Source organism: Clytia hemisphaerica, unplaced genomic scaffold (assembly GCF_902728285.1).
Source record: "Clytia hemisphaerica strain Z4C2 unplaced genomic scaffold, Clytia hemisphaerica genome assembly, whole genome shotgun sequence".
Taxonomy (NCBI): Eukaryota; Metazoa; Cnidaria; class Hydrozoa; order Leptothecata; family Clytiidae; genus Clytia; species Clytia hemisphaerica.
The window spans coordinates 1680068-1708001 of record NW_027103728.1 but is presented as its reverse complement, the minus strand read 5'-3'; the positions used below and the strand labels follow the sequence as shown (position 1 = coordinate 1708001).

Below are 27934 nucleotides of genomic sequence, written 5' to 3'. Positions count from 1 at the left end.
TGTTATGTTAAAAATGACTTAAGCTACATATTCATTTTGCTAAGTTCGCCAAATCTGCCAAAATTTGCTGCATCTGATATTATAATATCGAAAAACACCACCTTGGGATTTATTGAATAAAGTTCAAAGCATTACAAAGAATCTTGAATTCCAGAAATTCAACCTGTTATCACTTGTCTTGTTTAGATATAATGACAGGAGCGGAGAGGAGTTATGCCAGAATACCATTTGAACCTTCCAGTAATGAAAAATTCTTTATCAGTGAAATCACCGGCACAAAAACTGACAAGGTACGTTGACGCCACTTCGATGGTCACGTCATTCTATCAAATGGGCTGTACATTCCTTCTATGGTCTCTCTAAATCTTTTTACTTCACTCTTTTCCAAAGTCGAGGTGTTCAAGTAGGTAGTTTTGGATTTTTAGCAAAAAAATAAGAACCCATTAGAGATCTTATTATATCGACTTGTTCAAGAGAACCAAGAGTATAATTTAAAGCGCTCGGAAATTGTATCGAGATCTGTGTTCAATTTTAAATCAGAATTCAATCGATTTGGAATGAGATCATTTGAATTTTGAGATGTTTTTTAAATATTTCAACCTGAATTAAAAAGAGGATGAAATCGAATGGAAGCCATGTACAAACAAATAAATCAAATCTGCCTATTGTTACACCTCTATTCCCAATGTTTCCATTTTGCACATCTTAACTCGTTTCCATTCTCCTACAGAACGATGTGCGTTTTTACAAAGTGAAATGGCAACAGACATGGATCCCAGCATCACGCATTCGAGCTTGGCAAGACCTCATCATTCAGTTCTGGGAAGGCTACCACACCAGTAACGACCAAAAAGTCATGGAGGTATTACAGTGGAGTCTCTTCAACTCGAACCTCTATAACTCGAACCTCTATAACTCGAAAAAGTTTTACGGTCCCTTAAATTAACATTGATTTATAAACGTTATTCTATAACTCGAAATTTCCTTAACTGGAAAAAATTTGTTCGAGTTATGGAGACACCACTCATATTTCAATTTATGATTTGAATTTGGGTTTTTCCTTCAAACAATATTAGAATTTTTTATCAACTCGTAGAAATGTAATAGTTTGCAAGCTAATCAAGGTTTTAAACTAGGCGCTGATGATATTTCAAGAAAAGTTAAGGAGTCATTGACTTCCATTGTTTTCAAATAAAGAATATCAATAAACAATAATTAATTGCCCTGTATTCTAACGATCATGACATCGAATTAAATTATTGAAGTTTCCCAAGTTATTTGGTTGGAATTCAATTAATTTAAATCTGCAAATTAAAGTCGACCTAATGACCTTTTACCCCTAAAAATACCGAAATGGTAACACTTTGTCTATGGACATACCTTCTAAGAACTTCTTGTTCTTTCAGATTGATTCACCGTGTGACCAGACACCGCAGGTTTACGTGTTGACGTCAGATTCTGAATCTCGTGAAGAACTTCAAGTGGTTGCGCCGTCAAACTCCGACAAACATGAACGTAACACGGAACAAGATAATTCGTCCAGCGTCAATTTCGATACATACAACGACGAAGAAAATTCGGACGTAGATCGGACAGAGGACATGTATTTGGACAGCGAAAAAATCTCTATCCTCGGACATAAAAGGATGAAAATCTTGAAGCAACGCCAACCCCGCCCATTACCGCCCACTAGTGAACCAAACGAGCATTTACCACCACCTCCACCCTTACAAACGCCCAGCACGAACGATGAAGAGCCGCCCGAGCCACAGTACATGGATCATGAACGCGCCACTCAAATCAAGCAAGAAATCACAACTACCGTTGAACGTGAGAGAGAAAGAGAAAGAGAGCGCGAGGATAGACGAGAAGCCGATCACCTTTATAACCCCTTCACGCGCTTAGAAGGGCTTCCCACGCACGTCCCTCCCGAACATCGTGGTTTTCCAATGAGTATGGAAAAGCCGTTAGCGGCCACTAGAGACTTGTACGGGTCACCGAATTATCGGCTCCCTTCCGCTTTATCCCCGAACACCGGACATCGGGATCCACACGAACTACAAGTTGTGTCAACTTATTCTGTTCGTCGCAATTCTGCTTCTCCTCACAATACTCACAACACTCACGGAGTGTACGAAGAGAATATGCCGACTCATAAAAAGACTTTCTTTTGTTATCTATGCGGGAAAGAGTACCGATCGGGAACGGGATTAAAACAGCATTTATTAGCACATAAAAATGAAAAACCATTCGGGTGTAATATTTGTCAAAGACGTTATCGCTGGAAAGGGGATTTGAACCGACACATGTACACTCATTTACCTAATAACGAACTTCCACTTAAATGCCCCGAATGCAACAAAGGTTTTGTAAGAAAAGACAAAATGCAACTTCATATTAATTTTGCTCACGGCGGTGGCTCGAGTGGGACAACCGGAACTCCCTCAGCCACCGGAAACACAACGGAAGAGAGCAAACCGTTTAATATTAAACCACCACTTCCGCTAAACAACGAAAATAACAATGGAAGTAATAATCACTACGGTGAAGAGCAACCTCCTGCTCCTCTCCTCCCGCTCTCCCCCGTCCCTCCATGAAGAAGAGGCTAAACTGATCTCATTTTACGCGGTTGTAATATTTTTACGGAGAAAATAGTAAATTTGTAGGAATTTTTTCAAAGATAGTTTTTTCTTGAAAGTCTTTATTAGATACTTTTATGAGAATTTTAGATTTTTAAATAAAATAGATAGTTTTTATTTTAATTCATTTTTTAGATAAGTCAAAGAGAAGACGTTGCTGAAAACTGAAGATGACGTCACAAATTATTCATCGAGAGCTCGATGGATGGGAAAATTTTCTCTTTTTTCTAAGAGAGTTATGTATTAAGAGTGTCACTTGGACACAAGACATTTGAGTTGTCTACATTTCCCTGTGGAAACGTTCCAACACAAAAAATATTTGTAAATTCTAATTCGAATAATTCTTTTCGAGATAAGCTTCGGTTTCCTTAATGAGTTTTATTGGCGTAGGTTTTGCAACACAACAAGAGGAAGCTTGAGGTCAAATGTAATATCTTCAAAAGACCGGGCACTGTTCATTAATGACGTAGTAATGATGTAGAGTCGCCAACTTTGGGGAATTCGGTTTGTCAACTCAGGAAATAATTCCAATTAGATATAACCATAATAAGACAAATTAATATTTTGACCGAGAGAATCAAAAATAATGTTATTCTAAAAATCAATTAGTCATATCTCTTATTCTAAGACTTTCCAAAATCTTCTTCATCGGGTCCTTGAAACTGTTTTACCTATCGTTGAAAACGTTTCCAGTAAATCTATCGCATTTTCGTTGAATAGACCTTATCGGAGTTTTTGATTTTTCTTAAAAAGCGATACATTGTGGGATTGTTTCAATTGTATTATAATAGAATTCCCTCGAGGAATGGGCTTTTCCAGAAAAAAACCGTGCACCCCCTGTTGAGGAGTCCATTTCTATTCCAAGGGGGTATGGTTTGAAATGCAGTGAAATTCCATAGCAGTAGACAAATCCGTCAAAAATAAGTGGAATTCCATGGGGGTAATGATTGAAAATCTGTAAAAATTCGGAATTCCAGAGGGGTATGATCCTAAAATTGCCTGGAATTCCAACGGGATAATTCACAAAAGGTTGGAGCTCCTCAACAGGGGGTATACGGTTTTTTTTCTGGAAAAGCCCAATCCTTAAGAGATTTCTATTGTAATACACTCGAAACAATCCCACAATGTATCGCTTTTTTAGAAAAATCAAAAACTCCGACAAGTTCTATTACAATGTCTCAATATCCATCGAGGTTCAGGATATGGATCGAACACGAAACCACTGTTAACGTCAGCGCCGAGGAGAAAACATAAAGAAAGGCTTTGTCCAGGATTTGCGCCACGAGTTCCCATTCTCTTTGCGCCCATTTTGAATCCTCGATCTCTTCCAGCCTTCGCAAATAATCTTCGATCAACAGATGTACTTGTCTCATTTCAACTGGGTTGAAAATGTTCATCAAAGCTCCAGCTTCGGGCTTGCTACAGTCTACCCACAGATCACCAGGTGCCTTCTCGTTTCCTTCTTCAGCCTGAACCTCCCCTTCCTGGTCCGGCTCATATTCTTCAGGGAGCAGGTGGTCGTACTGCCTCGCCTCACAAAGCTCTTCTCTCCACTCAGAGACTTTTTTATCGACATCCATTCCGAAGAACTTTGCACCGTGACCGAGAATGTTGACTCGGATCCATCCCGGCATGTCACTGATCTGTGGATCCGTGTAAAAGCACACGATTGTGAAGCACAAGCTGATACATAGTAAGGACAAACTGATGAGGTTGATAGCCAAAAATTTGGTGTAGAGGGGGATTGTTTGTGAACTGCTGGGCATTGTTTCGATATTCGATGTCATGTACCAAGCAACCGCCAGAAAGATAGTGAAAATGTACATCGCTCGCTCGCCTGAAATCAAATAAGTAATGTATTTAATTCAAATGATGTGTGCTTCTTTTTACTTGTTCAGAGTGAGGTTTGTTGATGAATTGATTTCGGAGAATAATTGTTTTGATCCGCGTTGTAAATGTTCAAACTACCATACGCTTATGAAGAAGAATAATGTATAAAGAATGACTACCTGTTGGTGTTGGGATGGAGAAGACGAGAATGGTCAAACCAGCTAAGATTAAATTTGGAAGGATGAGCATGGTTATCGGGTAAAGTGCTTTTCTGCGCATGGCCACGGTGTAGACGGCTGTGGTATGTGGATGGTCGGAACCTGGGTACGACTTTTCTTCGCCCACGTGATCCATTGAGATGAAAATCCATTCAGGGCTTGCTAAAAATGTATGATAAAGATGTCACTTTCCATATATTCCAAATATTCCATAAAGCTCTGATTTATTTTCAAAAGAAAGCTTAACGCCTCCTCGTGAAGAGAGGTTTAAAATTTGTACATAAGGGTGATATCTAATATCTCAAATCTTTGTTTCCTTGTCAACCAGCACGAAAAAGAAGAAGAAAAAATCCCGAAAGCTCTCACTTACCTCCATAAGACTTCAGGTTGATTGGCTTCGGAACCAATTTCATCCTCGTAGCATCCATGGACAAACTGCCGAACCTTAAGGGACATTTTTGTGTATCAAAAGGATAATTCTCAATGTTCATTCCGCAACCCATACGTAGAGTGACGGCGGCATTCCACGTATGGAGCCCTTTGTGATTGACTTTGACGTACGTGTTGACTTTATCCATCAGACCGTTGTACTTCTTGTCATTTTCAACGCTGTTTGGTGAATCATGGAAAACAATTGGGAGGAGTGATCTTTAAATTTACTGTATAGAATCCACGCTTTATCTGTCAATAACCCTAGTTCTTGACAAGAGGAACAAAGAATTCGTCAAGTTCAAAACAGTTAAAACTTTTTCTCCATTTTGGAAACTAAGATTACGAAAAACTGGCTGAAATGTGCGGATACAGGGGTGCACAGTACATTTAGACGGGTTACTAGATGTCAAACGAGATGCTATTTTCTTACTTGGCGTGGACAAAAATATCGGGAACCCAAGTCATTCCTGAACGAACGTTGATCTTTTTGATGCCAGCAAAATCGTGCGGATCCCAACTCATGCTAGGGTTGAACCAACTCTGTCAAAGAAAAAAAGTTGTTTGAGTAAGAACGTTTAGGTTCCTTTTACTCTTGTCTCATTTTCTGTTATTTCAAAACAATTTTAATTTGGAAACTCTTCGTTCAAGCCATCGAGACACCGACAAATCCTCATTATCATTTAGTAGGAGTGATATCGATTGTTCTGAGGTTGGATTGAAGAGCTTCCAAAGACAGCAAGTCGATACATTAAAGAAAACTGTTTAGATATTCACAATATGCTCCTTTCTTGAAGTACCTGTTCAAAGTTGGCATTGATGATGATGACTTCGTTTTGAGGTTCGATATCCACGATTGAAATGAGAGCTATGGTCAGGTTTACTTGCACAGGGCGCTCGTAATGTGGATGAAAGCGTTGTGGTTGCGGCCGCTTCTGCTCGTCGCGCGGGAACAAGTGGGCGTGTAAATACATCTCTGGTGTGATGAAGATAGGAGCTGGAAAGAGAAAAATTCAATCTTGTATAGTATTTCTTCCTGATGATTTTCAAGACAGCTCAAAATTGTTTTCTTTATAATCACAATTTCGCTGTTTAGTGAGAAATTATTAACCAGTGAGATTTTAAGTTGATTTTCAGGATAACTATTGAAGTGAGGACGGGAGTGAGGAGGGAGTCCCACCTACTCGTGTTGGGGATCAGTCAGGGATGTTTTCTGGTAAGTTCTTGAGTAAAAAAGACGAAAAAGTAAATTTGTAAGTCTTGATACTTACAAATGCCGTCCGACATTGCTTTTTCATGCATGTTATGTGAATCATCGGTGTAACAAATTGGAAACAAAACGTTGAACGTCAGCGCTAGAAGTAGAAACCTCTGTATAGCCATTCTCCTTGTGATCTCGAGCAGTTGGATTCAAGCCTTTCTAAGCATTAATTAACAAAAGTGATGTTTGTGAATAAAGTTTTGTAGAGAGATAAGGATCTTACGATAACATCACTCAATGTATAATCCTATTAAAGTATCAAGCCAATCTTCTTAATTAGTAGTTTCTCCTCGTTGCCAACTTGAGAGAAAATAACTCTCCTAGAAACTGAAATCAAAACAGTCAAAATATCTCATCCAGAATGATGGCCAGTCCGTCACAAATTGAGATTTTCGATACGTTCAAAATATGATTTTCTCCTTCATCACAATTTCGCTATTAAACCAGTTTCATTCTCTTGATGCGAGATCGATGACAAAATGTCACAGCTTGACATCGAAGCGATCCGCTGATCTTTTTATGTCGGCTATTATCTCAATTCTCGGATCGGTTATTAGAAGCCTTGGTTTGATGACAAAACTGTGTCTTCGCTTTATCATTATAGAGATATGATATCAAAGTTAATTTAGTGATGTCAAACATCTATTCGTATATTTCAAAATATTTTTACGAAAAAGACGAGACTTTCTATGAAATATATTTTACAAAATGAAATTTATTAGAAAAAAAACACAATATTATTGTCACAATTCAAAATTAAATTTTTTTTACAAAATTATAAATTGAGAAGTGTATTCCACAAAATTGTTCAGAAAATAAAATACACTACACTCTTTGTTCGCTTTCTGTCCGAGTAACGGAATATGGGTACACTTCCGGCTCATTACATACAAATTAATGATGTGATACCACTGGACTAAGTTCATCAGTACACCTCATAAATATGTATACCAGCGAAGACCAGGGACAACACAAAACAAGACGTGAAAATAACGAAGCAGATTTTATCGACAGCCTGTGAGAAGAGAAACCATTCCATTTCTCGCCACGAGTTATCATCCTGCTCTTCAAAAGTCGACAACAAAATCTCCAACCTTTCATGAACTGACCTTAAATCTTCTGGATTCTCAAAAAGAGGATCGACTCCGTCAATTTCTTCTTCGCTTAAGGAACACTTGTGTTGAGAATTGTCTTTCCTTGTTTGAACAGGTGTTTGTTCTGATGAAGTCTTCGCACGTTCTGTGGGATGTTCGGTATGTGATGCCAATGCAAACTTCTTCACTTCTTTATGTAAAGAACCCGAAGAAGAACTTCCAATAAAATTCTCTTCTTCAAAATTTCGAATCTCGTTCAACATGTGTCGCCATCCATCAAACTCTCGTTTCAGGTTCACACCAAGGAACTTGCCAGACTTTCTCAGAAACGTTTTACATTTATCAGGGAGTTCAACGAGGTTTGTGTTGGCGTAATAGCATGAGATACCGATGCACAAGCAGACGGCCAGTAGGGATAGACTCAACGTACTGACACCCATAAAGACCATACAAAAAGGTGCATTGAGAGAATTTCTTGGTAAAGTATCGATAGTGTCGGTCATGAAGAAAGCGATGGCAAGAAACGTGGTGAACAGGTATCCGATTCGTTCACCAGCATCCGTTGGAATAACAAACACAAGCATAGTCAACGTGATGAGCGCTAAATTTGGAAACACCAGCTCCTTCAAAGGTGCCAGAGCCTTGCGTCGTATTTTGAGAACGTACAGGGCGTCGGTGTACGGCGTCTTGGAGCCAGGGTAAGTGACGTATTCTTTGGCGTGCCCTGATTCAAGCAGCTCCCATTCTGGACTGTCTGGTTTGAAAAGAGAGAATAGAAACTGAGACTTTTGAGGTCAGGCTGCATTCATATGAGTATTTAACCAGTTAAAATCCTGGTGGTATCAGGGGTACTCAAAGAAAGCATATTCCAGAGGTCTTAATCGACGACGGTACAAAATGAGTGCTTCCTGGGTGTTGGCTTTATCTTATCCTGGTGGCTACGATACACTTCTGTCTCACTGGTCCACTTTCGGAGTTAAAATACCACTGGGAAAAGGAATATTTTGAATTTAAGATTTTATTACATTTTATGATTATTTAGTGAGAATCATCTTTGAGCGCTACCTTGTTTCAATGGTACTATTATTCCCGTGAGATGGCCACTAAACCGGGATTGATGGAAACATGAAAAATACCTTCATAAAGATCAAGGTCCAGAGGTTTGACGTTAATGTTTAGTTTGCTTGAGTCAAAAGCGAAACTTCCAAATTGTAAATGACAATGCTGAGTGTCAAAAGGGAAATGGCTGACAATTATGGCGCATTTAAGAAGAAGGGTTGATGGTGCAAGCCATGTTTGCACTCCATCGTGTCGAAGGTTGATCTTGGTAAGCAGGGTACTGAGGAGTCCATTATACTCTTTGTCCTCTTCTAGACTGAAATATTAGGTGTGAGAAATTTACTGATAGTTGATCAATGAGTATTGCTTCTACCTAACGTCTGTTCCAAAGGACATGCTGATAAGTAGCTCTTGAAGAATAAAATTTAAAGTAATGCCTTAATGGAAAGATAATCTCCAGTTAATAAATTCAAGGTTTCAAAAATTTTCAAAAAGTTAAAAAACGATGGAAGATAAAAATGTAAAAATATAACACCCAAAATCCAGTGAGGATGGTTTTAGAGTGCAATTTCTAAACAACGAATTCCGAATGGGGATGAAATCAAAGTCAATTTCTTAGTGTGGCTGAAATTCTAGGGTATTTTTCCTAGGGCCCCAGCGAGTCTGTGACACAGGGGTGTAATATAGAAATTTATCTCTACTTAAAATGTTTGTTTTTCATATTTTTCTCTGTTCAATTTTGTCTTCAAATTGCACTGTGGTACAGCCCTTCGAAAGTCACACCATATATTCACTTACTTGCCATGCACATAAAGATTGGGAACCCAAGCCGCTTCAGGATCAATGTTGATATCGGTAATATTGCCAAAGTCCATCGGATTCCAACTCAATCGTTTGTTTGCCCAACTCTAAAAGAAAACAATGTATGTCACAATAATGGATTCAATGTGTTTGTGACGACGCCTCTCGTCACCTAGCTGGGAGACCCGGCTACAATGTCAGTGTGGTTTTGAGGTATAGCATTTAGTTCGAGCAGAAAATATCAGAGTTTTGACATAGTAGCCGGGAATTATTGAAGATGTAAGAATCAGCGCAAAATTTGATTGGCTAATATTTTATTGTTATGATTTGATAAACAAAAGTATGACGTCAAACAGCTCTATTGTTTCAAGAAGTGGCGCGAGCTTTTAAATTGTTTTGAAAAGATAACGGTTTTTTCTTTTGTGATTTGAAGTGATTTGAATTGAGTCAATAATTCCATACTCTGTATTTCAGTGAAGTTGTTGGGATTTTGACAGGATAGAAATATTTTTGTAACAGAGTATGGTCTCCAGACTACTCGTCACCTGTCTAAGGATTAATTGTAGTGAAGAAGATTGAAATAGTCAAATGAATATACTTAGCTGAAAAATTAAGCCAAACCTACCTGGATAAAGTTGACGTCAACACTAAGTGTCTCCGTGTCGGTTTCAATGTCAGCTCCAAACAGCTTCAATCGGAAATTCAAATCAAGTGATCCTTTCTCCAGAGGGAAGGCCGTCAAGTCGTGATGTTGATCTCCAAAGAGATGAGAATGTAAACGTTCTTCCGGTGTTTGACGGCGACCAGATACTGCTTGAGAAGAGAGAAAGAACAATGGTTTCAACTTAGCGCAGAAAAGGTAAACATTCAGCCAGTCCCAAGGAAAGCGTATGGTACAATTCTTTTTTGTAAGACTTAAGAGTCAACTTAAGCATGTTTCAAAAGTAAGTTTCCTACCTGTATAAATCAATATGAAACATAATATCATCCAAAACATATTTGAAAGAAAAGTGCCTTCCATTACGTCTTTGGTTTGAACATCTGAAAGTGGTATTCTTTGAGATGAGAGCAAAAGTCCTTATGTATGTATGTTGCTATGTATGTGATGATTGCACAAGAGCACTACTATGCATGGTGTGATTAAATACAGTCCAATTGATATTCTAATGAAAACCGAACAGTTTTCCCTGAAGAAGTATTGTTGCTACAAACAGTTCTTACGACACAGCTATTTTTAATGGGGGTCCTTTTTACTGATTTCGAAATCTTTTATCATCATCATCATCCTTCGATCTAGGTCTGTGAAGACTCCAGTTATCTCCAGTTTAAGATATCTATTATTACCTTATTTTGGTATTTAGACCCCCCTATTCTGACCGGCACCTGAGTATACAAGGTAAATCAACGCACTGTTTCCGTAAAGGAACACAAGTACAAAATGCCAATAAAAAATTGCTTATCACTGAACCTCGCTGATTTCAAATATGTATCCAAATCTTTTACTGTCAAGTTCTTAATAAACGCCCTCCTCCGGTTGTTAATATTTTGATTTCTCCAAACCCCCTCCCGGATCTTTTTAGCCCGCTCCAAAACGGCTCCCTTTTTTAAATTTTGAAAATATATTCAGATGTCAATAAAGTCCCTCATGTTTTTATTTTGCTCTAAATGGCCAGGTTATAGTCTATAATCACCTTACTTTGGAACAGAGGGGGGGGGGTACCAAGTCAGTGTACTGGACCATAGGGTACTAACTTGATTTTTGGATTTTTTTCCAAAAGATTAGACCACCACCCTTTTTAGTACACTGTACTAACTTTTTTTTCACGGTCAGGGCTTTGACACCACCCTTTTAGTACACTGTACTGACGTTTTTCCACAACTAGATTTTTATTGCCACCCTTTTAGTACACTGTACTAACTGTTTTTTCGATCAGATAAGTTTAGTAACCATCCCTTATAGTGCACTGTTCTAATTTCTTCTTAGCCAGATAACTTTAATTGCCACCATGGGGGGGGGGGCACTCCAGGTAAGTGACCTACTAGACCTACGGCCCTTAAGGGTAGGTTTTTTGGACTTTGGAAAGTGCATTGTAAAGGTTGATTTGTGATCAAGTGGGAAAAAGTGCACTGTAAGGGTGTAAAAATTTTGAGGTAAAATTTGAGAAATTTCAAAAAATTTTGCCCTGAAAAGGGCAAACAATTTCGAAAAATTACACTATAAGGATCGATCTTCAGCCAAATTTTTCCTGCACTGTAAGGGACCGATTTTAGAGACCTGATTATTGGCAGAACGTACGGTCGTTTTCACCCCCTCCCCCCGGTGATTTCACTTGTATACAGATTTTTTTTCAATTAACATCAATCCAACAAGGTTACTAAAAAACATAAAACAATAGAGCGGATTTGTTTTTATAAAACTTGAAAGCTTCGATTCGAACGTTTACACATTCAAATTCTTGTTGTTGCCATAATGTAGATATGGCCTTAAAGAAAACGTAAACAAGATTGGAATTTAAGGCCGGTCTCCACTTGCGCATGCTGCGACTCTGAAACAAATCCAATCAAGTAAACAGGAAACATTGTGAGAAAATCAGTGTACCAATTTGTATAGCTTAGCCAGCCTTGACTTGAACGTCTCGGACCAGCTTGGACCTGGCAAATTATGCCAAATATACATGGGAATTCACTGGGTTTGTGTGTTTTTACTACTGAAATTAGTACATTGTACTAACTTCTCAGTGTGTATCAATAAAGAACACCACCCTTTTTAGTACAGTGTACTAACTTTTTCATTGTATTTTTCTCAGAGGACCACCCTTTTAGTACACTGTACTAACTTTTTCATTGTGTTTTTCTCAGAGGACCACCCTTTTAGTACACTGTACTAACTCAATTTAACCTAAAAAATACACCACCCCACCATAGCTATGGGCCAGTACACTGACTCGATACCCCCCCCCCCCTGTTTGGAAGTAACAATCCAATCCCTCTTCCATTTATTAAAATTTGAAGATTTATCTATGCCCCCGTTTATTAAGGGGGGGGGGGGTTTCAGGGGGCATCCGATTCCGCAATTCCGTCAATTTTTTCTCCGATTTCCGTCAAACCGTCTTAAATTGAACCAAAATTCCGTCACCGAAAATTCCTTTGAAATTCAATATTTTTGTCGAAAATTCCGCAAATTTTGAATATCTTTTACCAATTCCGAAATTCCGCAAATTTTTTTGCTAAATTCCGTTTTTCCGCACTAAAATTGTCTAATTTTCCGTCTCCGTCAGAGAACCCAATTTCCGTAATTCCGTCTAAATTTTCGCCAAATTCCGCCACTCCGTCCGAAAAAAGGGCCGATTCCGCTCCTCCGCAAACCATGAACCCCCCCCTATTAACAGATGTATGTAACTTTTTAAATTTGGCTCCAAACTTTTGAAGTCAAAATTTGCTTTTTGAAAATGACTTTTAGCTTTACTGACTTCTATCAATTGTCCTAACAGAAATTATTGCGAAAAATAGGAAGACGGCCCAAAAACGTAGGTCGTCATTGAAATGAGGATTTTGACCTGTAGATTTATCAGAATTAGACAATTCTTGTTTATTTTGAAAGAATGATGGTCATACTTAAAAATGAGCATGTTTTTGATGGTTTGAGACAGCTTCAAAATAACATATTTGCGTCTGAAGGAAATATTTTAACACCAAAATTAGACCAAAATTGCATATAACTCACTCTAGCTCCTTGGATTGTGAAAATAAGTTATGAAAAGGGGGTATATGAAACTTTCTCCGGGGGGGGGGGGGGGGGGGGGGGGGTACTTAGGAAAAAATAGATGATGGGTATGTGCAGACGGTAAGGGTCGTTTTTTCACTATTCAAAGTCTCTCTAAGGGTCGGGAAAATCAGAAAGTTTTAAATTAGTCTCTCTAAGGGTCGGAAAATTCAGGATTTTTAGGAAATTTTTTGATTTCCAGAGAAAAAATTATTTCTAAGGGTATGACTTTTTTCAAAAATCGAAAAAAAAAATTCAAAAAGTCTCTCTAAGGGTCGGTTTTCGGAGGTTCCGTCCGCACATACCCCTCATTCGCCAACCCTAGTACCCCCCCCCCGGGAACTTTCTACATCTAATGCCTTTCAGAAAAAGCAGATATATCTGTGACTTTAGAAGATGGGTAAAAGATAAAGCATCTTAAAGGTCAACCCAGTATTTTGGGTTCCTAGAACCAGCATTGATAAAACCGAAAATTCTAAATATGAGAAACAACAAAAAATCTTGGAATTCCGTTCCTACCAGCTTGACTTAATAGACAAGTTTATAACAAAAAATTAACATTATAAAATTTTTCGCTGAATCAGCAAAAACGGCAAATTCTGTCATTTTTTTTTATCAAAATTGTCATTTTGAAAATTTCTAAATTTTCAGTTTGGACTTTGCATCATCGAAAATCTTGAAATATTTTGTAAAAATCATAAATTTTACATCCATCGGGTTGTAAATTTAAGGAAAAGCACAAATATGTTCATAGTTTTTCTCCCTATTAGATTTGATTGACGTTTTGGGGGCCACATACTGTAATTCTGAGCGACTCTTCAAAAAGATTTTAGTGAAAAATCTTAAAAATAAAACAATGCTTGATTTGATGCCTCGTGGAAGTCTTATAATACCAGTTTTTAATAATTCAACTAGCATTTGTCACTTTTAAGCCATTTTTCGTGCGAAAATTTTTATTTTGGTCACCCAATTCGTGAAAAATATTTTGTTCTTAAATTCGCGAAAGTAAATGTCGCTACCTCGCGAAAAACGCCTAAGGAACCCTTTTGACGTCAAAAATGACTTATGACTTCAAAAGAAAGCTTTGAACTTGAGAACCACTCTCCCGGACAACGACCGACCGTATGTGCGGCTCTTTTTCCAAGCTTCCCAAAGTGCGCTGTAAGGGTCGAAATGAGCAAAGATGAGAAAAAGTAGACTTTAAGGGTGTACAATTTGTAAAATCTGACCATAATTTGCCTTAAACTTAGAATGGTCCACCCAGGACATTTTTATTCCTAAGTTTTGAGATTTTAAACACACGGCTATTAGGTATCCGAGAGTGCACCAAAATTAACTGGAGCCCACAGATATCTGTAAAGCCCAAAGGGCTAGATAGACAACTTTAAGCTTTTTCCAGCAAAAATTTGACTTTTTAAATTTTGTGCCGGTGGATAGGATCTAGCATTTTAATTGTTTTCGGAGCGCGAGATCTAAAAAAGTAGGCGGCAAACACTATTTCACATCTCTCAAACCGGTGAAATTGCATATTTTAGTCACGTGACTTTGGTAGGAAATCCTTCCAAACCTAGGCTTCACTTTTCGATAAAAGCCGCAAATCTAGCCCTTCGGGCTTTAGAGATCTGTGCTGAAGCCCCCGCTCCCAAACTTGAGAAAGATGCCTTCGATCCTCCATTTCAGATTTGTTGACGGTGTAGTAGGGGGAAATTTGTAAAATCGCTCGAATTTTTTAGTCAAAGCACTTGTTATACATTTTTGGAAAGCTAAGGGGTAGGGGAATCAAAATAACTTGGGTGCCAATTTTTTTTAGGACACTTTGGTGTGATTTTCGGACAAATACGACGGTCTCAGGCAAAAATCATAGGGTGAAAAATTAATGAAAATTTTAGCTTGAGAAAACGGAGACCTGTTGTATAATATATCACTAATCTTAATTTTTTGAGAGCTTTCCAAAAATATACAACAGGTCTCCGTTTTCTCAAGCTAAAATTTTCATAAATTTTTGCTTGAGACTGTCGTATTTGTCCAAAAATCACACCAAAGTGTCCGAAAAAAAATTGGCCCCCAAGTTATTTTGATTCCCCTACCCCTTAGCTTTCCAAAAATGTATAACAAGTGCTTTGACTAAAAAAATCGAGCGACCTAAAAAAACCGAACAAATTTCCCCCTACTAGTGAAAGATTACCGAGTTTATGTATCGGAGGATATCGAGGGCGACGGTAAGTGAAATCGATACAAAACAAAGTCGATAGTTCATGTACGGCTCAATATCACCTTTGCTCACTTAAACAGACGACGGTATTTTGGTGTTTTTACCGTCGTCGAGCAAAGTGGACGGTGATTTCGGTCCTATGTCAGCTTTGCTTTATACCGCCCCCCTCGATTTATCTCGAATACATAAACTCGCTATTAGTGAGGTTAAGTATACCAAGATAATCACGACGACGGACGAAAAATGTAATAGGCTAGTGGAAATACGAAATTTGATTGGTTGAAACTCACTAGCCTGTTAAATTTTCGTTCGTCGTCGTGATTTTACCGATTTACTTAACCTCACTAATGATCGTGATGGACGTCCAAAATCACGGGAGAAAGAGGCGAGAGCTAACAAAACGAGGTTCAAGTAGAATCATTTCAAAGGTAGACAATATAATTGAAACAAGAAATTTATTCTGGAAGGGTTTTATTCTTTGACAGCATATTTTCGAAGACTGAAATGAGAGTCTCTCTTGACTTGTCGTAGAGTTTTTCTAGCAGCTTCTTTTTTCGTCAAAGCTCTTCGTTGGGCTCTGGTCTTTTTGACACGTAAATCAAGAGGAATGTATTTCTTGTTCTTGTAGAACTTTTGTAAGTTCTCACGTTGAGTTTGCGAGATGACGGTTAACACACGGGCGATCGATTTACGAACAACTTTGCTGAAAAAAAAGGAAAGGAAATGTTTCAGAATAAAGAAAAGCATTGTCTATAGCGATAAGAATGGTGAATATCGAATATAGTGAATATGAAAGCGAGTTAAACCATCAGACTAAAAATTCAGCTTCAATTGTCGTTCAGACGGCAATTCCTATCAAAAGTCATCATTTGGCTGACTTAAACCTCTCCTCTTCATGTAATTTAAGAAAAATAGAATGAAAATTACAACACCAGTCAATATCGATTGTACAGACAGAAAGTATAACAACCATCAGACATAAATGATTAGCTTCAATTGTCGTTCAGACGGCAATTCCTATCAAAAGTCATCATTTGGTTTGGTAGGCTTTTTCTAACAAGGTTTAGCCAAATATGGACGTGGGCTTTGAAGTCACTTATATCATGAGGCCTCGTAACTAAACATCAATAGGCAACCCCTCCACTGTGAATCTGGCTCTAATTAAAGTCTGTTCCAAATAAATGACATTTGGAGTGCATTCCTTTTAACATACTTTTCTAACTGACCAAGATGTCTGAAAAAAAAACTTGCCTAGAAGTAAGTTAAATGAAATTTCAAAATAACGTATTTTCCCTGATTTTTTTAAATAGTTAAAAAAGTCGAAATAAATATGCAAAATTTTGAGGCACTGTAAAAGTTAGAATTGCATAAAGGAGACAAGATATAAGTACTAGTAATCGTATGGTTTGGAGTGCAATTAACGATTAATCACGAGTAACACGAGTCCGAAGGACGAGTGCAAATTACGGTATTTTCTCCTTTGAGTGCAAATTACGGTATTTTCTCCTTTGTTACGAGTGATTAATCGTTAATTGCACGACAAAACATACGATTCCGAGGTAATCGACAGTAAATAGTTTTGAAAAAGAATCTATTTCTAACTTTTATAAACATTCGAAAACCTCCTTTTTTTCTTTTGTTTAAAAAGAAAACATTGCGGTGTAATTTTTCTTTGTTTTCAATTAAAAGAAGCTATTGTAACGTAAAATTTCTTTGTTTTTTATTATATAGTAAAAAAAAGTCTCAGACACAGGACTTGGGAGAGAAAAGAATAAGGGGACAAAAGTGTCCCCCCGCCGAAGAGTGCAAAAAGTGGTAATAGTGCAATTAACGATTAATTGCACTCCTCTAAACCAATCAGATTCGAGTAATTTTGCACGGCTGACGATTATTGAAAGTAATACCTCACTGGAAAAATGATCTCAATCTGTCTCCAGCGGAATATTTCAAGGCTTCTTTCTAGATCTTTCTTGTTCATTTTATTTTTTTAGAGCCTAAATCTTAATGTGTCAAAATTATTTTTACAAGGAGGTACTCTTAGGTGCCAAATAAACGGTGGGGTTCGAATAAACGGGGGGGGGGGGGGGTTGGAAAATTTTTTGAAATTTCAAAACGGGGGGGGGGGGGGGGGGGGCTAATTGCGGGGGGTTGGAAATTGTACTTATGAAAACCCAAAAATAAGGTAAATATAGGCTAAAATCAGGCTTTTTGGAGCAAAATAAGGGGACTTCTTTTAGCCAACTGAAAATATTCTTTAAAATTAATAAATGGGGGGGGGGGCACCTAAGAGTACACGTCTCTTTCTAAAGCCATAAGGCGGTCATCGAAAATTGTTCTATTCGCGTCACCCGCCCGCATCAAATTTTCCGCTGATTTCCATTTCCCTCCAGTGCGGATATGCGGAAAAAAATCTGGGAAAAGCGATTTGTTCTTTTAAAGTATAGCCTTTTTCTCAATTGCTCTGACGACCATCAAAAAATTGTTTTGCTCGCGTTACCACCCGCCCCTGAGTTACTGGCGTGATTAAAAAAACCTGGGAATGTTTTTGACCGCCCGTCCGCCCGCTTGCATTTTTAACACCCGTTGCGACGCGAACAGAGCATTTTTTAGATGACCGCCTAATTGTGCAAACTGTAAATTTTTTAAACAACAGGGTTAAATGATGAAGCTATATTCATGGTTTCAGCCCACTTTTCAGGTGCCCCCATTAAAGCATGGTACCCCAACGAGTTAGGTCCCCTTGAGAAATTGCTTTGAGTTAGGTACCCCTATTCAGCCGATAATTTTTTTGAATTGACACTTTTCGTTCATTTGTCATTCCCAAAATGATTTTTGGGGTGGCTCTTATATCCTGACGTTTTAGCTTCTCTATGATAGCATGGGAAGCGCTCACACATGAACGCCTGCTAATAAGCTTTGTTGTTATGCTATAAGGATGGCAGCTGTAAACCAAAACAATCACATTAGAAAAATATAGCAAAAGATGGCGTGATGGGAAACGAAAGAAAAATTGGATGGGAAACTAGGTGCTGGGGTAAAAAAATTCAATAATTTGAAATATTCGATTTGGAAAATATAACCAGCCCCCAGAGCCTCCATCAAGACAGCTAGGTACCCTTGATGAATAGGTAACCCCAAAGAATTGCACAACATTAGCCCCCTACTACTAACTTGGCCTAGGTGCCCTTCAGATTTCTGGGGGGATGGGCTGAAACCATGATATTTCTGCGAGACTGCGCTTTTTAAATTCTGAAGTTTCTAAGGTGACTTGAATTCTAAAAGAAAAACAAACTTTGCATATGCCAAAAAAATAAAATGAAAAATTACAACACCAATCAATATCGATTGTACAGACAAAAAATAAGACAACCATCAGACATAAATGATTGGCTTCAATTGTCGTTCAGACCGCAATTCCTATCATAAGTCATCATTTGGCTAACTTAAATATCTGTTCTTCTTGCAATTTAAGACAACTTACATTTTAGATAATTTGGATGGAGCACCACCAGTAACTTTAGCAACGTGGAGTTGTTGTAATTCAGTCTTCAACTCATTGAGTTGATGAAGGAGTTCTTCCTTCTTTTTTCCTCGTAACTCGTGAGCCTTGACCTTGGCCTGAAGGTTAAAAAGAGTAAACATATATAGTCCATTCATTATCATATGAATAACGGTTTTTAAAAATTGGAGGGGGGAGGTAACAGATAAAAACTGGAATGGCCCATTGTTTCTAATAGTTACAAATCACTTCAATAAAGGTTTTTACAAACAGTGTGCCAATTAAAAAGGAAATGTTCTCTAATATTATGATGAAAATATATTTAAAAACTATAATTCTGAACACTCTGCATTTACTGTACTCTTAACTATTTTCTAAAGAGCTATTAGACTGCAATCATATACATCTTTATTTCAGTGTGCTACTTTGAAGATACGAGTTCACCACTTGTTTTAACCAGCTTTTTCTTTCAGCATGGAATTATTATAGACACTGGAAAAACAACGGGCTGATTTTTGCCAATTTTTCATGTACAGAAAAATATATCAAACAAAGTTTGTTATTGGTTGATCGACAAAGGGCTGTTTTTTTGTTGTTTTTTACTACTTTATAGTACTTTATAGAGTCGACTAGCCATAAACTTTGTTTGATATATTTTTATTAAAGGCTATAGCGCTATACTTATAGTAGGGGTCGGATTTGGTGGCACTTCCATGGTATACTCTGAAATACATGCTGATGTCAGCCCGAAAGCTGATTGGCTTAACCGACAGTTATACGCGGTTTAAGAGTATAGCTAAAACTTTGTTATGTTTTCAACAGTAAACGAAAGTGAATGAAGACAAAATGTAAACAAAAAGATTGCAAAGAAGTTTTCGAATAAATTCACAATAGAATGTCTTCATTTAAAAATAGAAACACTCGATTTCATTCAAAAGAAAAAGACATTCTTTTTTTCTTTCAGTTTTATGTAAGTCTTTTTGTGTTGTTGTTGAACATTATAGTAAATTATATTCACTCTTTTGAATATATTTTTTGGAATAAAGTCACTTTTGGTTTTTGTTATGATCCAGCACTCCTAAATACTCCTCCGTATGGATGCTAGATCAGCATTTCATAAATATACCATGCGTCGTTCCCTTTAAATGAATATTTTTAAAAATTTTTTTCACAGTGACGATGATCTAAGATTGAAGAATCACTCCTGTGAAAATGGTAATTTTACCACATTTCTACAAGAAGTTGATTTTTTTCTTCTTCATTTTTCATTTTCATTTTCTTTTTTTTTCAATTTGTTTTTGCTTGATAATATTCCACTCACAAATATCTTTTCAACGAGCACAAAATCGCAACTTGATTCAAATTCTATCAAAATTTACAGCCATTTTTTGTCTCAGCTGCAAATTATTTTGAGACAGAATTTAGATTGATTTAAAAACGCAACATAAATATTTTCATAAAATATGCAAGAAGATTGAGACTGAAAATTTCCCAACACAAAAATAGTTTAGATTTAGAGAATTATGAAGCAGTTTTGACCAGGAAAGGTTTTCAAATGAATTTATGCTTAAAAATGTATATCTTTGCATCAAAATAAAAAAGTTTTAAGTGGACTTAAGGCTTTTTTGCCCTAAACCGAAGTGACTTAAGGATTTTTTACCCTGAAAATAAACTGAAAAGTAAAATTCTTATTTTTCTAAAATCTTAAATTAGGTCACTTTAGGTTAGTTTTTGATGGATTTAAACCAAAAAATCAATAAAAAATGGGGTCTAAAGTGTTGGTCATAGCTCAATTTTCAAAAAATAAATGGTCCGAAATCTTTTTTATTTTGATGCAACAATATATAATAAATGAGTTTATTCAAAAACAATTGTGATAAATTAAATTCATTAGTTGATTTAGCATCCTCTGACCTATTAAAAAAAAAGACTTCGGAAAAAATAGGGTCAGTACTGGTCAGTAAGCAAATATTCCAGTTTTTTAAATGTCAACTTCCATTTCCTGAAAGCATGGATTTATTATAAGACTCTGGATAAACATCGAATGAAACGGTGGAGAGCGAAGTATTGTCTTTCTATTGTTTCAGAAAACAATCAATGTACAGGCTTTGTCCGCAAAGGACAACTATCATGGAGGCGCAAAGGACTCTAATTTTGAAAAATGATTAATACTCTAATTTCTAAAAAGTTCTAACTTTTTCTGATCGTACTTTTTTGCTGGCTAAAAGTTTGAAAATAAATGCTAGAATACCAAGCAAATACATTTATGAAATCTGGTGTGAGAAAAACATCATCAGACGATCAGACAAAATGCTTATAATGACACAAAATTTTGAACTGGGAATATCTTTCCAATATTTCCCCAAGAAGAGCTGAGATTGACATATATTAGACGTGAGTCTCATAGCTCCACTGTGGTATGAAAATCTTTTGGTGGCACGGTGGATTTTTTGAGGTTGAAGTTTAAAAATTTCTTGTGTCAATATTCAATTTCTTATACATAGCATGTTTTTGCATCTTTCTCAAAATTTAAAATGTCATAACGACGTAAAATTAGTAATTAACTAGATGAGTTTGAATCTTGGTGGAGAACTGAAGTCTCATTTGGGAATACACCTTTCCCGTAATTCGTAAAACTAATGCGCGCGCATTATTTTGATGCCCTCCACCATTTGGTCTCTGGAGGTAAACAAACCCGTTTTTGCCTGCGTTCCCTTAGGGAAAGTTGGTTTTTTGAGCTTTTCTTAAGTTCTGTCGAACAAAATCCCCTCAAATTTTAGTATGTTCAATCTATTCATGATATTATACCACCCTGAAAATATTTTGCCAAAAGAAGGTTGCTGTCAAAAGTAAGAGGCTCAAATCCCACTTTCCCTAACCCCTCGCAGGCAAAAACGCGTTTTTTACCTCCCAAACAATTTTATACACAACGGTGGAGCGCACATTTTCCCGGGCCATTTCTGAGAAATTTGAAATACGGGAAAGGTGTATTGGATAAGTATATTTTCATGAGAAATGCAATTAAAATGCTACAAAAAATCATTTAATGGTGGAAGGAGGGTGAACAATAATGTAATTACTGGGGACAAGGCCAGAGGAAGGAAGAAAGCCCAGTGTTTGTCCAGTGTGAAGAATAATTTGAGTAGTGTAACACCAGATGGTTTTGTCTCAACATAATTTCAAAAACTTTTAACACCGGATGATAGCCTGGGGCGTCAACAAGATCATGTTTGGCATCTGTATTTTGGTTGTATTTGAAGGCTTATTGCTTGAAACTCGCCATATTTCCTGTTTCTTTCCCTATTCATTAATATATTTGCATAAGCCTGAAAAGCTAACTTCCTAAATAATCCCAAACAAAGTTGGACAGCAAAAACACCAAATGCGCACTTTTATGATGGTTATAAATCATAGTAAATCAGCAGTATAAATCAACAAACATAAACTTGATAATATTGAAAATGTTAAGCATAAAACTGTAACCAAGATGATGAACTGTAAAATGTTGTGTTACGTTTGGATTTCAATTACTGCTACTGGTCCACTATGACATAGCTGGTCAATAAGGACGTCTCTCCAGCTTAAATTTTCTTCCAACTGGGAAAATAATTTACAAAAATACTAGCTGAATAACTGAATGACTTCTGAAGCTAAATATTCCTTTTGCTAGGACTTGGGTGCCAGAGATATAAGAGGATATTTTAAATTCATTACCATCTTCCAGACAAGTTTCTAACGAGAAATAAAATGTAAAGGAACTTCGGTGGTGGTTTCAAGCAATGTATTTTATTTTTGGTCTCGATTGCCCTCCTTATCGGCATGAAAGTATCGTAAATTTAAATGGATAATCGAGCAAACAAGAAACCAACAAGAAGTGGTCGCAGTCGTGTTTAACCGTAGCATACTAAGACCTTGCCTATTATCTTAGTATTATACTAAGATATAACACCATAACATCTTTTAAAGGGTCCCTGCCCTCAACAATGAAAAATGTCCCTAAACAAATTTTTACTTCTTTAAAGAGAAGAGTACCCTAAAATCTACAAATTCACCGTTTCCTGAGAAAATTTCACGGCTGCAGGGCTGAGCCCTAGGATATTTGTCCCCAGGGGGGGGGGCAGCTGGGCAAAATGACCGACGGGTATGTGCGGGCCCTAAGGGTACCTTTTCCTAAATGTTTATAATGCACTGTTAGGCCCTGTTAAGGGTTGGAAAAACTAGAGATGTACTGTAAGGGTAGAAATTTCCGAAAATTCTTGAAAAATCTAGATATTTTGCCCAAAAATGCTAGAATTCTGACCATTTTTCACACGAATAGGATTGAAAATTTGGGGGGAAATGCACTCTAGGGGGGAGGTGGTTTCATGGTTGGCGGAGGAGCGGAATCAGCCCTTTTTTTCGGACGGAGTGGCAGAATTTGGTGAAAATTTAGACGGAATTACGGAGATTGGGTTCCCTGACGGAGACGGAAAATTAGACAATTTTAGTGCGGAAAAACCGGGTACTTCCTGAAACCCCCTTGGCACTCTAAGAGGTTATGATTTTCCCCGATTTTTGCTGTGCTGTAAGGGTGCAATTTTAAAAGCCAATTTTTGGCCCGCACATACCGTCAGTCCAGTGCCCCCTCCCTGGGATTTGTTCTTCTCACACCTAAAAGTTTCTCGAAATAAGTTTTTAGATTCTATTTATTTGCACATTTACACTCTACTTCGTTATATGGCGTTCGAGGGGAGAGGTCGGAGAGCGAGGTGTGGATGCATCATGCGCTTCACCTCTTAGTATACTACGGCCTCGTAGTACATTGGTAGTATACTAATACTACGGCCTAATACGAGTCAATAGTATGTTAACAGGTCAGGATATTATGCTTCGCGGTCTTAGTGTGCCACGGTTAAACCCAGCTGAGCGAAAAATTTCTCAACTGCTGCTTTGACCGTCTCAGTACATGCATCATGTATTTGGGATTTTATTACTTATATCTTTTAAAAGATATTGTTTTAATGATAGAGAATTAGGTGTACCTATCATGACAAAGCAGAATGAACATAAATAAGAGAATTTTTTGAAATTTATGCTTGCACATTTTGCGGGGGCGGGGAGGGTGAGAGGGAAGTTGTATGTTGCTCTTTTCTTTGTTTTTTGTCTGTTTTTAAACAGTATACTAACTATCTTTGCTGTTTTGAGCATGTGCAAGTGCTTTAAAACTTCAGATTTTTTATAGTTTTGTATCTTTATAGGTATTAAATTGACAAACTTTTCCAGAGGCAGCATAGACTTACTTTATAAACTTGTATATCAAGATTACGGGATTTCAAGTACGGGCCAATTTCACTTTTGTTTTGAGTGGTTTCATTTTCGATTTCAAGTCAACATCTTAGCAACAGGGTGCTCGCCCATAGTTACAGGCAGTCAGGACCTCTTTGGTCTTTTTTAACATTAGTTCGGATAGAATAAAAACATACCTGATCAACACAACCAAACCTTCTGTCTTGCGTTTACTCTTTCCTTCCCAACAACTTTCGTTTTTGGTTATGTAAGGTTTTAAAATCCACAAGTAATGAACCTCTTATAGCTTTATCTGAATAAATCTGGTTGAAGCATTCTGTCAGGTTTCATTCCGTACGTTTTTTATCCACGTGGTGAACCGGTTTCCCCGATTTCCCGATAATTAAAAATTGGAACTTTCCCGTGGGAGCGATTGGGCGTACCGCCATCGCGAAATATTTTTCGTGAAAATTTACCGTATTCTAACGCTAATATAATCTAGATAGGAAACAAATATTAAATTTGATCTTTTTTGTTTGTATTTCTAAATTTCAAGATAAAAGGAACTATCTACGAATTATTTTCTTTAACGGGCGTTGAATCGACATTGACATGTTTAATGATGTCATAATCAATGCCGTGCATATTTTGTCAGCCCCGTGCATATTTTGTCAACATCCTTTTCATTGGATAAATACCACTAAAATATACAAGATAAGTAAACATAAATTTATCGCCCGCGAGCAGGGCTTAGCTAAGCGCACCTCTCTTATTCATTATCTAAGAATTGAAGCGGGCAAAGATTACCGCGCGGCTGATAGCGAACGAAGGGTTTTTTGAAGATATTTTCAGTTACAATCCAAGGTAGAACAAACTAAACATAGAAAGGGGGTATTTTTTAGTGCTCTACACGATGATCGGTACTTTTTTTGAATTCTATGTTTAGATTTTTCTACCCAGCCCCGTTTCTATGTACGCGCGCCCTGTTGCTAAGACCTTTGCTTGAAATCAAAAGCGAAACCAAGATTATTTAGCGCACACTGCCGTTTGCGTAATATCGATAAAGTGAAATGAGGTCCTGACTGGTTACAGGGGTTTGGGCAAAAAACTAAACATAGAAAATTTTCCAAATCCCCCATTTTTTCAATTTTAATACAATGAAAAATGAAACTTTTCTATGTTTCACTATTTTTGTACCTTATTGGAACTAATTTTCGCGAGTTTTAATTTTAGCGCTTTTCGCGGTTTTTCGTCAAAATCGCGAAAATTTGATCCTGCGAAAAATTTTGAGAGTTGAAAACCGCGAAAATTAATTCCCGCGAAATACAATTTTTTCCAATTTTATCGAAAAATCTGAAAAATCCCTAGGAAAATGAAAGAAATTTGTCCAAAAAAGGGCAAAACCGTGAAAATTAAAACCCGCGAAAATTCCAGAATAAAAAAAGACGCGAAAATTAAAACCCGCGAAATGCAATTTTTCGGATTTTTTTTTTCGACCGCGAAAATTAGTTCCCACGAAAATTAGTTCCAATAAGGTACCTATTCTTCAAAATGAAAATATTTAAGCTCTTCTTTTATTCAATGATTTTTTACGGCACTTTGTTGACAATCTAACTCTCGCATCAAAATCCTGCTTTCTTCAGTAAGGGGCGACATCCATATTCAACCCTGCCACGCGTAACTGGAAAAGACCGATAGTTTTCAAACATACCTACACACCCTCTTAACGGTCTTTGCAAAAAAGACCAAAATCCAACACTTTACCCACCACTGTAAACATGTTTCATTTTTTTTCTCAACTCTCATAAATTTATTCACAACTTGGCCATCCACTACGCTGAAAACTGAGTGCGATTGGAAATGCGAGTGCAAGTGAAAATCGGGAAAGAAAAACCAAATAGAGACAAGTCTCGATTACTCAAATAGAAGGTTAAAAGAATTGGCGGACGGCATTTTGATTGGCCCTTTCAAAGATAGATTACGTCACTTTGGTAAAAGAAATTTCCTACGCGCGCGGGAAAAAGAAATCAACACCGCAACTGTATTCGAAGAAATTGATTGACGGTAGTTTGAATTTGAACGAAAAGCGCATTCGTGGAAGTAGAAACAAAGGCAACTACTAGAAATATTCAGCTTTTGTAAGAATTTATTATTGGGTTTTCTTGGATATTGAGTAGAACATTTTATTTTGGTCATGATTGCCACAGTTAACTCTCACAAGTGGGATATACCTACCCACTAACGGTCTTTTCCCGTTACGCGTGGCAGGGTTGAATATGGACGTCGCCCCTAAATTGAAGATGCTTTTTTATTGCAGATTTCAATATAAACTTCCTGATATAAATAAGAGTTTAAGCTTAGACTGCCAGGGGGGTCAGTACTAAAATCTCAGACATATATGAGTACTAAAAGGGTACAAAAGTTGAGTTAGAAAAGTGCTTGGAATTTTCACTGAGAGAGTAGACAACCTTGACGAACACCATAATTTAGTTTTAACCATGATATCCTGTCAGATTCCTATCGATGGTTATGGCAAATTGGGAGTTATACCTTAAAGGGAAGAAATTTTTGCGGGAATTTAATTTCGCGATTGGTCAAATTATTTTTTTTCGCGGGAATTTAATTTCGCAGTTCATCGATTTTGGAAAAATTCGCGGGAATTTAATTTCGCGGTTGCAGGATATTCTTGACCAAAAGTGTTATTAAATAAGCAAAAAACCTGTTTTAAGGCTTGAAATAGTACAAATTTTGGGGAATGCGTGAAATAAATTAAATTTTGCGGTTTTAGGCAAAATCCGCGAAAACTGCAAAAATTTCTTCCCTTAAGGTACATACAATCTTTGAATGAATACAAATTGACTTGAGCATTTTCTATGGTGTCTCTCTCCAGGTGGTGTTTAACAGTGTAGCTGGAACTTCGATATTCCATGGTTTGAAAAAGCTATACCTGTTTTCTTTTCTCTTTACATAATCAACAAGCCATCAGCATCAACAAATTCCACACATTTTCTCATCAGAAAATTATCTGCCATTATGACTTTCTTGAAGCTGTTTCGAAATTAACCAATCGGGCTAGGTATCGGAATTCCAATAAGAGTTCTTTTCCGAGATTTGTAAAATAGCTAAGTCGGCAAAAAAACTTTTTCCGGGGGTTTGAGGAAAAATCAGAGCTGCCATCAGCTTGTTATTTAGCCATATATTTAAATTTGCGCTCAAAAATACTTAAATGAATAAGTTAATAATATTCAATATACTATTTCTATCTCTCAGAAAATAAACATTACAAAATAAGATAGTTTATCATTTGTAACACCCCCGTATTTGGACCATTCTATCGTGGGCGTAAAATAAGGCGAAAACTAAGCAGCGCCCTTGGCGCAAGATTGCCCCATTATCTTAAAGCACCCACGCAAAAACGCAAGCTATTCTCGCATGCTCAAGCCAAAAACAAGTGATCGATATTCTTCGAAGGAAGAACGTCAGAAAAAACCCATTGACCAAAAGATGTATTTTGCTATGCTTTTTTTTTGGAACGCTGAAAAATTCTAATTTCGATCTTTCGGCTGCAATATTTGGGTTAGCGAGGCAAAAATCGCTAAAAAGCTGGTAAAATCGTAATCCTCAAATATCAAAATTCGAGCCGCACTGTTTAAAGAAGCTTTAAATCCAATGTGCGTATGATTTCACATGGCTTTTTTCTATGATTTTTTTCATTATAAAGATTGCATGTATTGCCGCAACCACTACAAAAACATCTATTATGAAGCACCTTGCCTTTTCTTTCATACATCTTTGACCAAGCAAATCGTCTTTTTTATGTGAGGGTGACATTTCTAAAAATGTGAAGAAGCATCTGCTTTGAGT

General features: G+C 37.1%; 4 protein-coding genes and 1 non-coding gene across 9 annotated transcripts in view; 1 reads left to right on the top strand and 4 right to left on the bottom strand.

The window, feature by feature from the left end:
* The window catches only part of LOC136804980 (uncharacterized), a 39869-nt gene extending 36625 nt beyond the window's left edge, over window positions 1-3244 (top strand). For all 5 annotated transcript variants that reach the window (XM_067061514.1, XM_067061515.1, XM_067061511.1 and 2 more), the window contains 3 exons: window positions 187-290; window positions 731-862; window positions 1407-3244. In XM_067061514.1, the coding sequence (XP_066917615.1) occupies window positions 192-290; window positions 731-862; window positions 1407-2597 (1422 nt within the window). In that variant the 5' untranslated portion in view covers window positions 187-191 and the 3' untranslated portion in view covers window positions 2598-3244. The remainder of the gene's footprint in view (window positions 1-186; window positions 291-730; window positions 863-1406) is intronic.
* Window positions 1-27934, bottom strand: part of LOC136804983 (choline dehydrogenase, mitochondrial-like) — a 291737-nt gene that overhangs the window by 80358 nt on the left and 183445 nt on the right. The gene's annotated exons all lie outside the window — the stretch shown is intronic.
* Window positions 3818-10352, bottom strand: LOC136804896 (uncharacterized). Its single transcript, XM_067061406.1, has 11 exons — window positions 10289-10352; window positions 9957-10141; window positions 9329-9438; window positions 8608-8846; window positions 7306-8225; window positions 6388-6526; window positions 5917-6113; window positions 5550-5659; window positions 5058-5296; window positions 4649-4849; window positions 3818-4476 (listed from the first exon to the last, which is right to left on the bottom strand). The coding sequence occupies exons 1-11, from the start codon at window positions 10350-10352 to the stop codon at window positions 3818-3820; spliced, it is 3063 nt and encodes a 1020-aa protein (XP_066917507.1).
* Window positions 15761-22629, bottom strand: LOC136804979 (large ribosomal subunit protein uL29-like). The gene is made up of 3 exons (XM_067061510.1): window positions 22520-22629; window positions 18788-18924; window positions 15761-16009 (listed from the first exon to the last, which is right to left on the bottom strand). The coding sequence occupies exons 1-3, from the start codon at window positions 22520-22522 to the stop codon at window positions 15778-15780; spliced, it is 372 nt and encodes a 123-aa protein (XP_066917611.1). The 5' UTR covers window positions 22523-22629; the 3' UTR covers window positions 15761-15777.
* LOC136804996 (small nucleolar RNA SNORD49) lies at window positions 16277-16344 on the bottom strand. Its single transcript, XR_010846326.1, has one exon. It is a non-coding gene; the product is annotated as a small nucleolar RNA SNORD49 (small nucleolar RNA).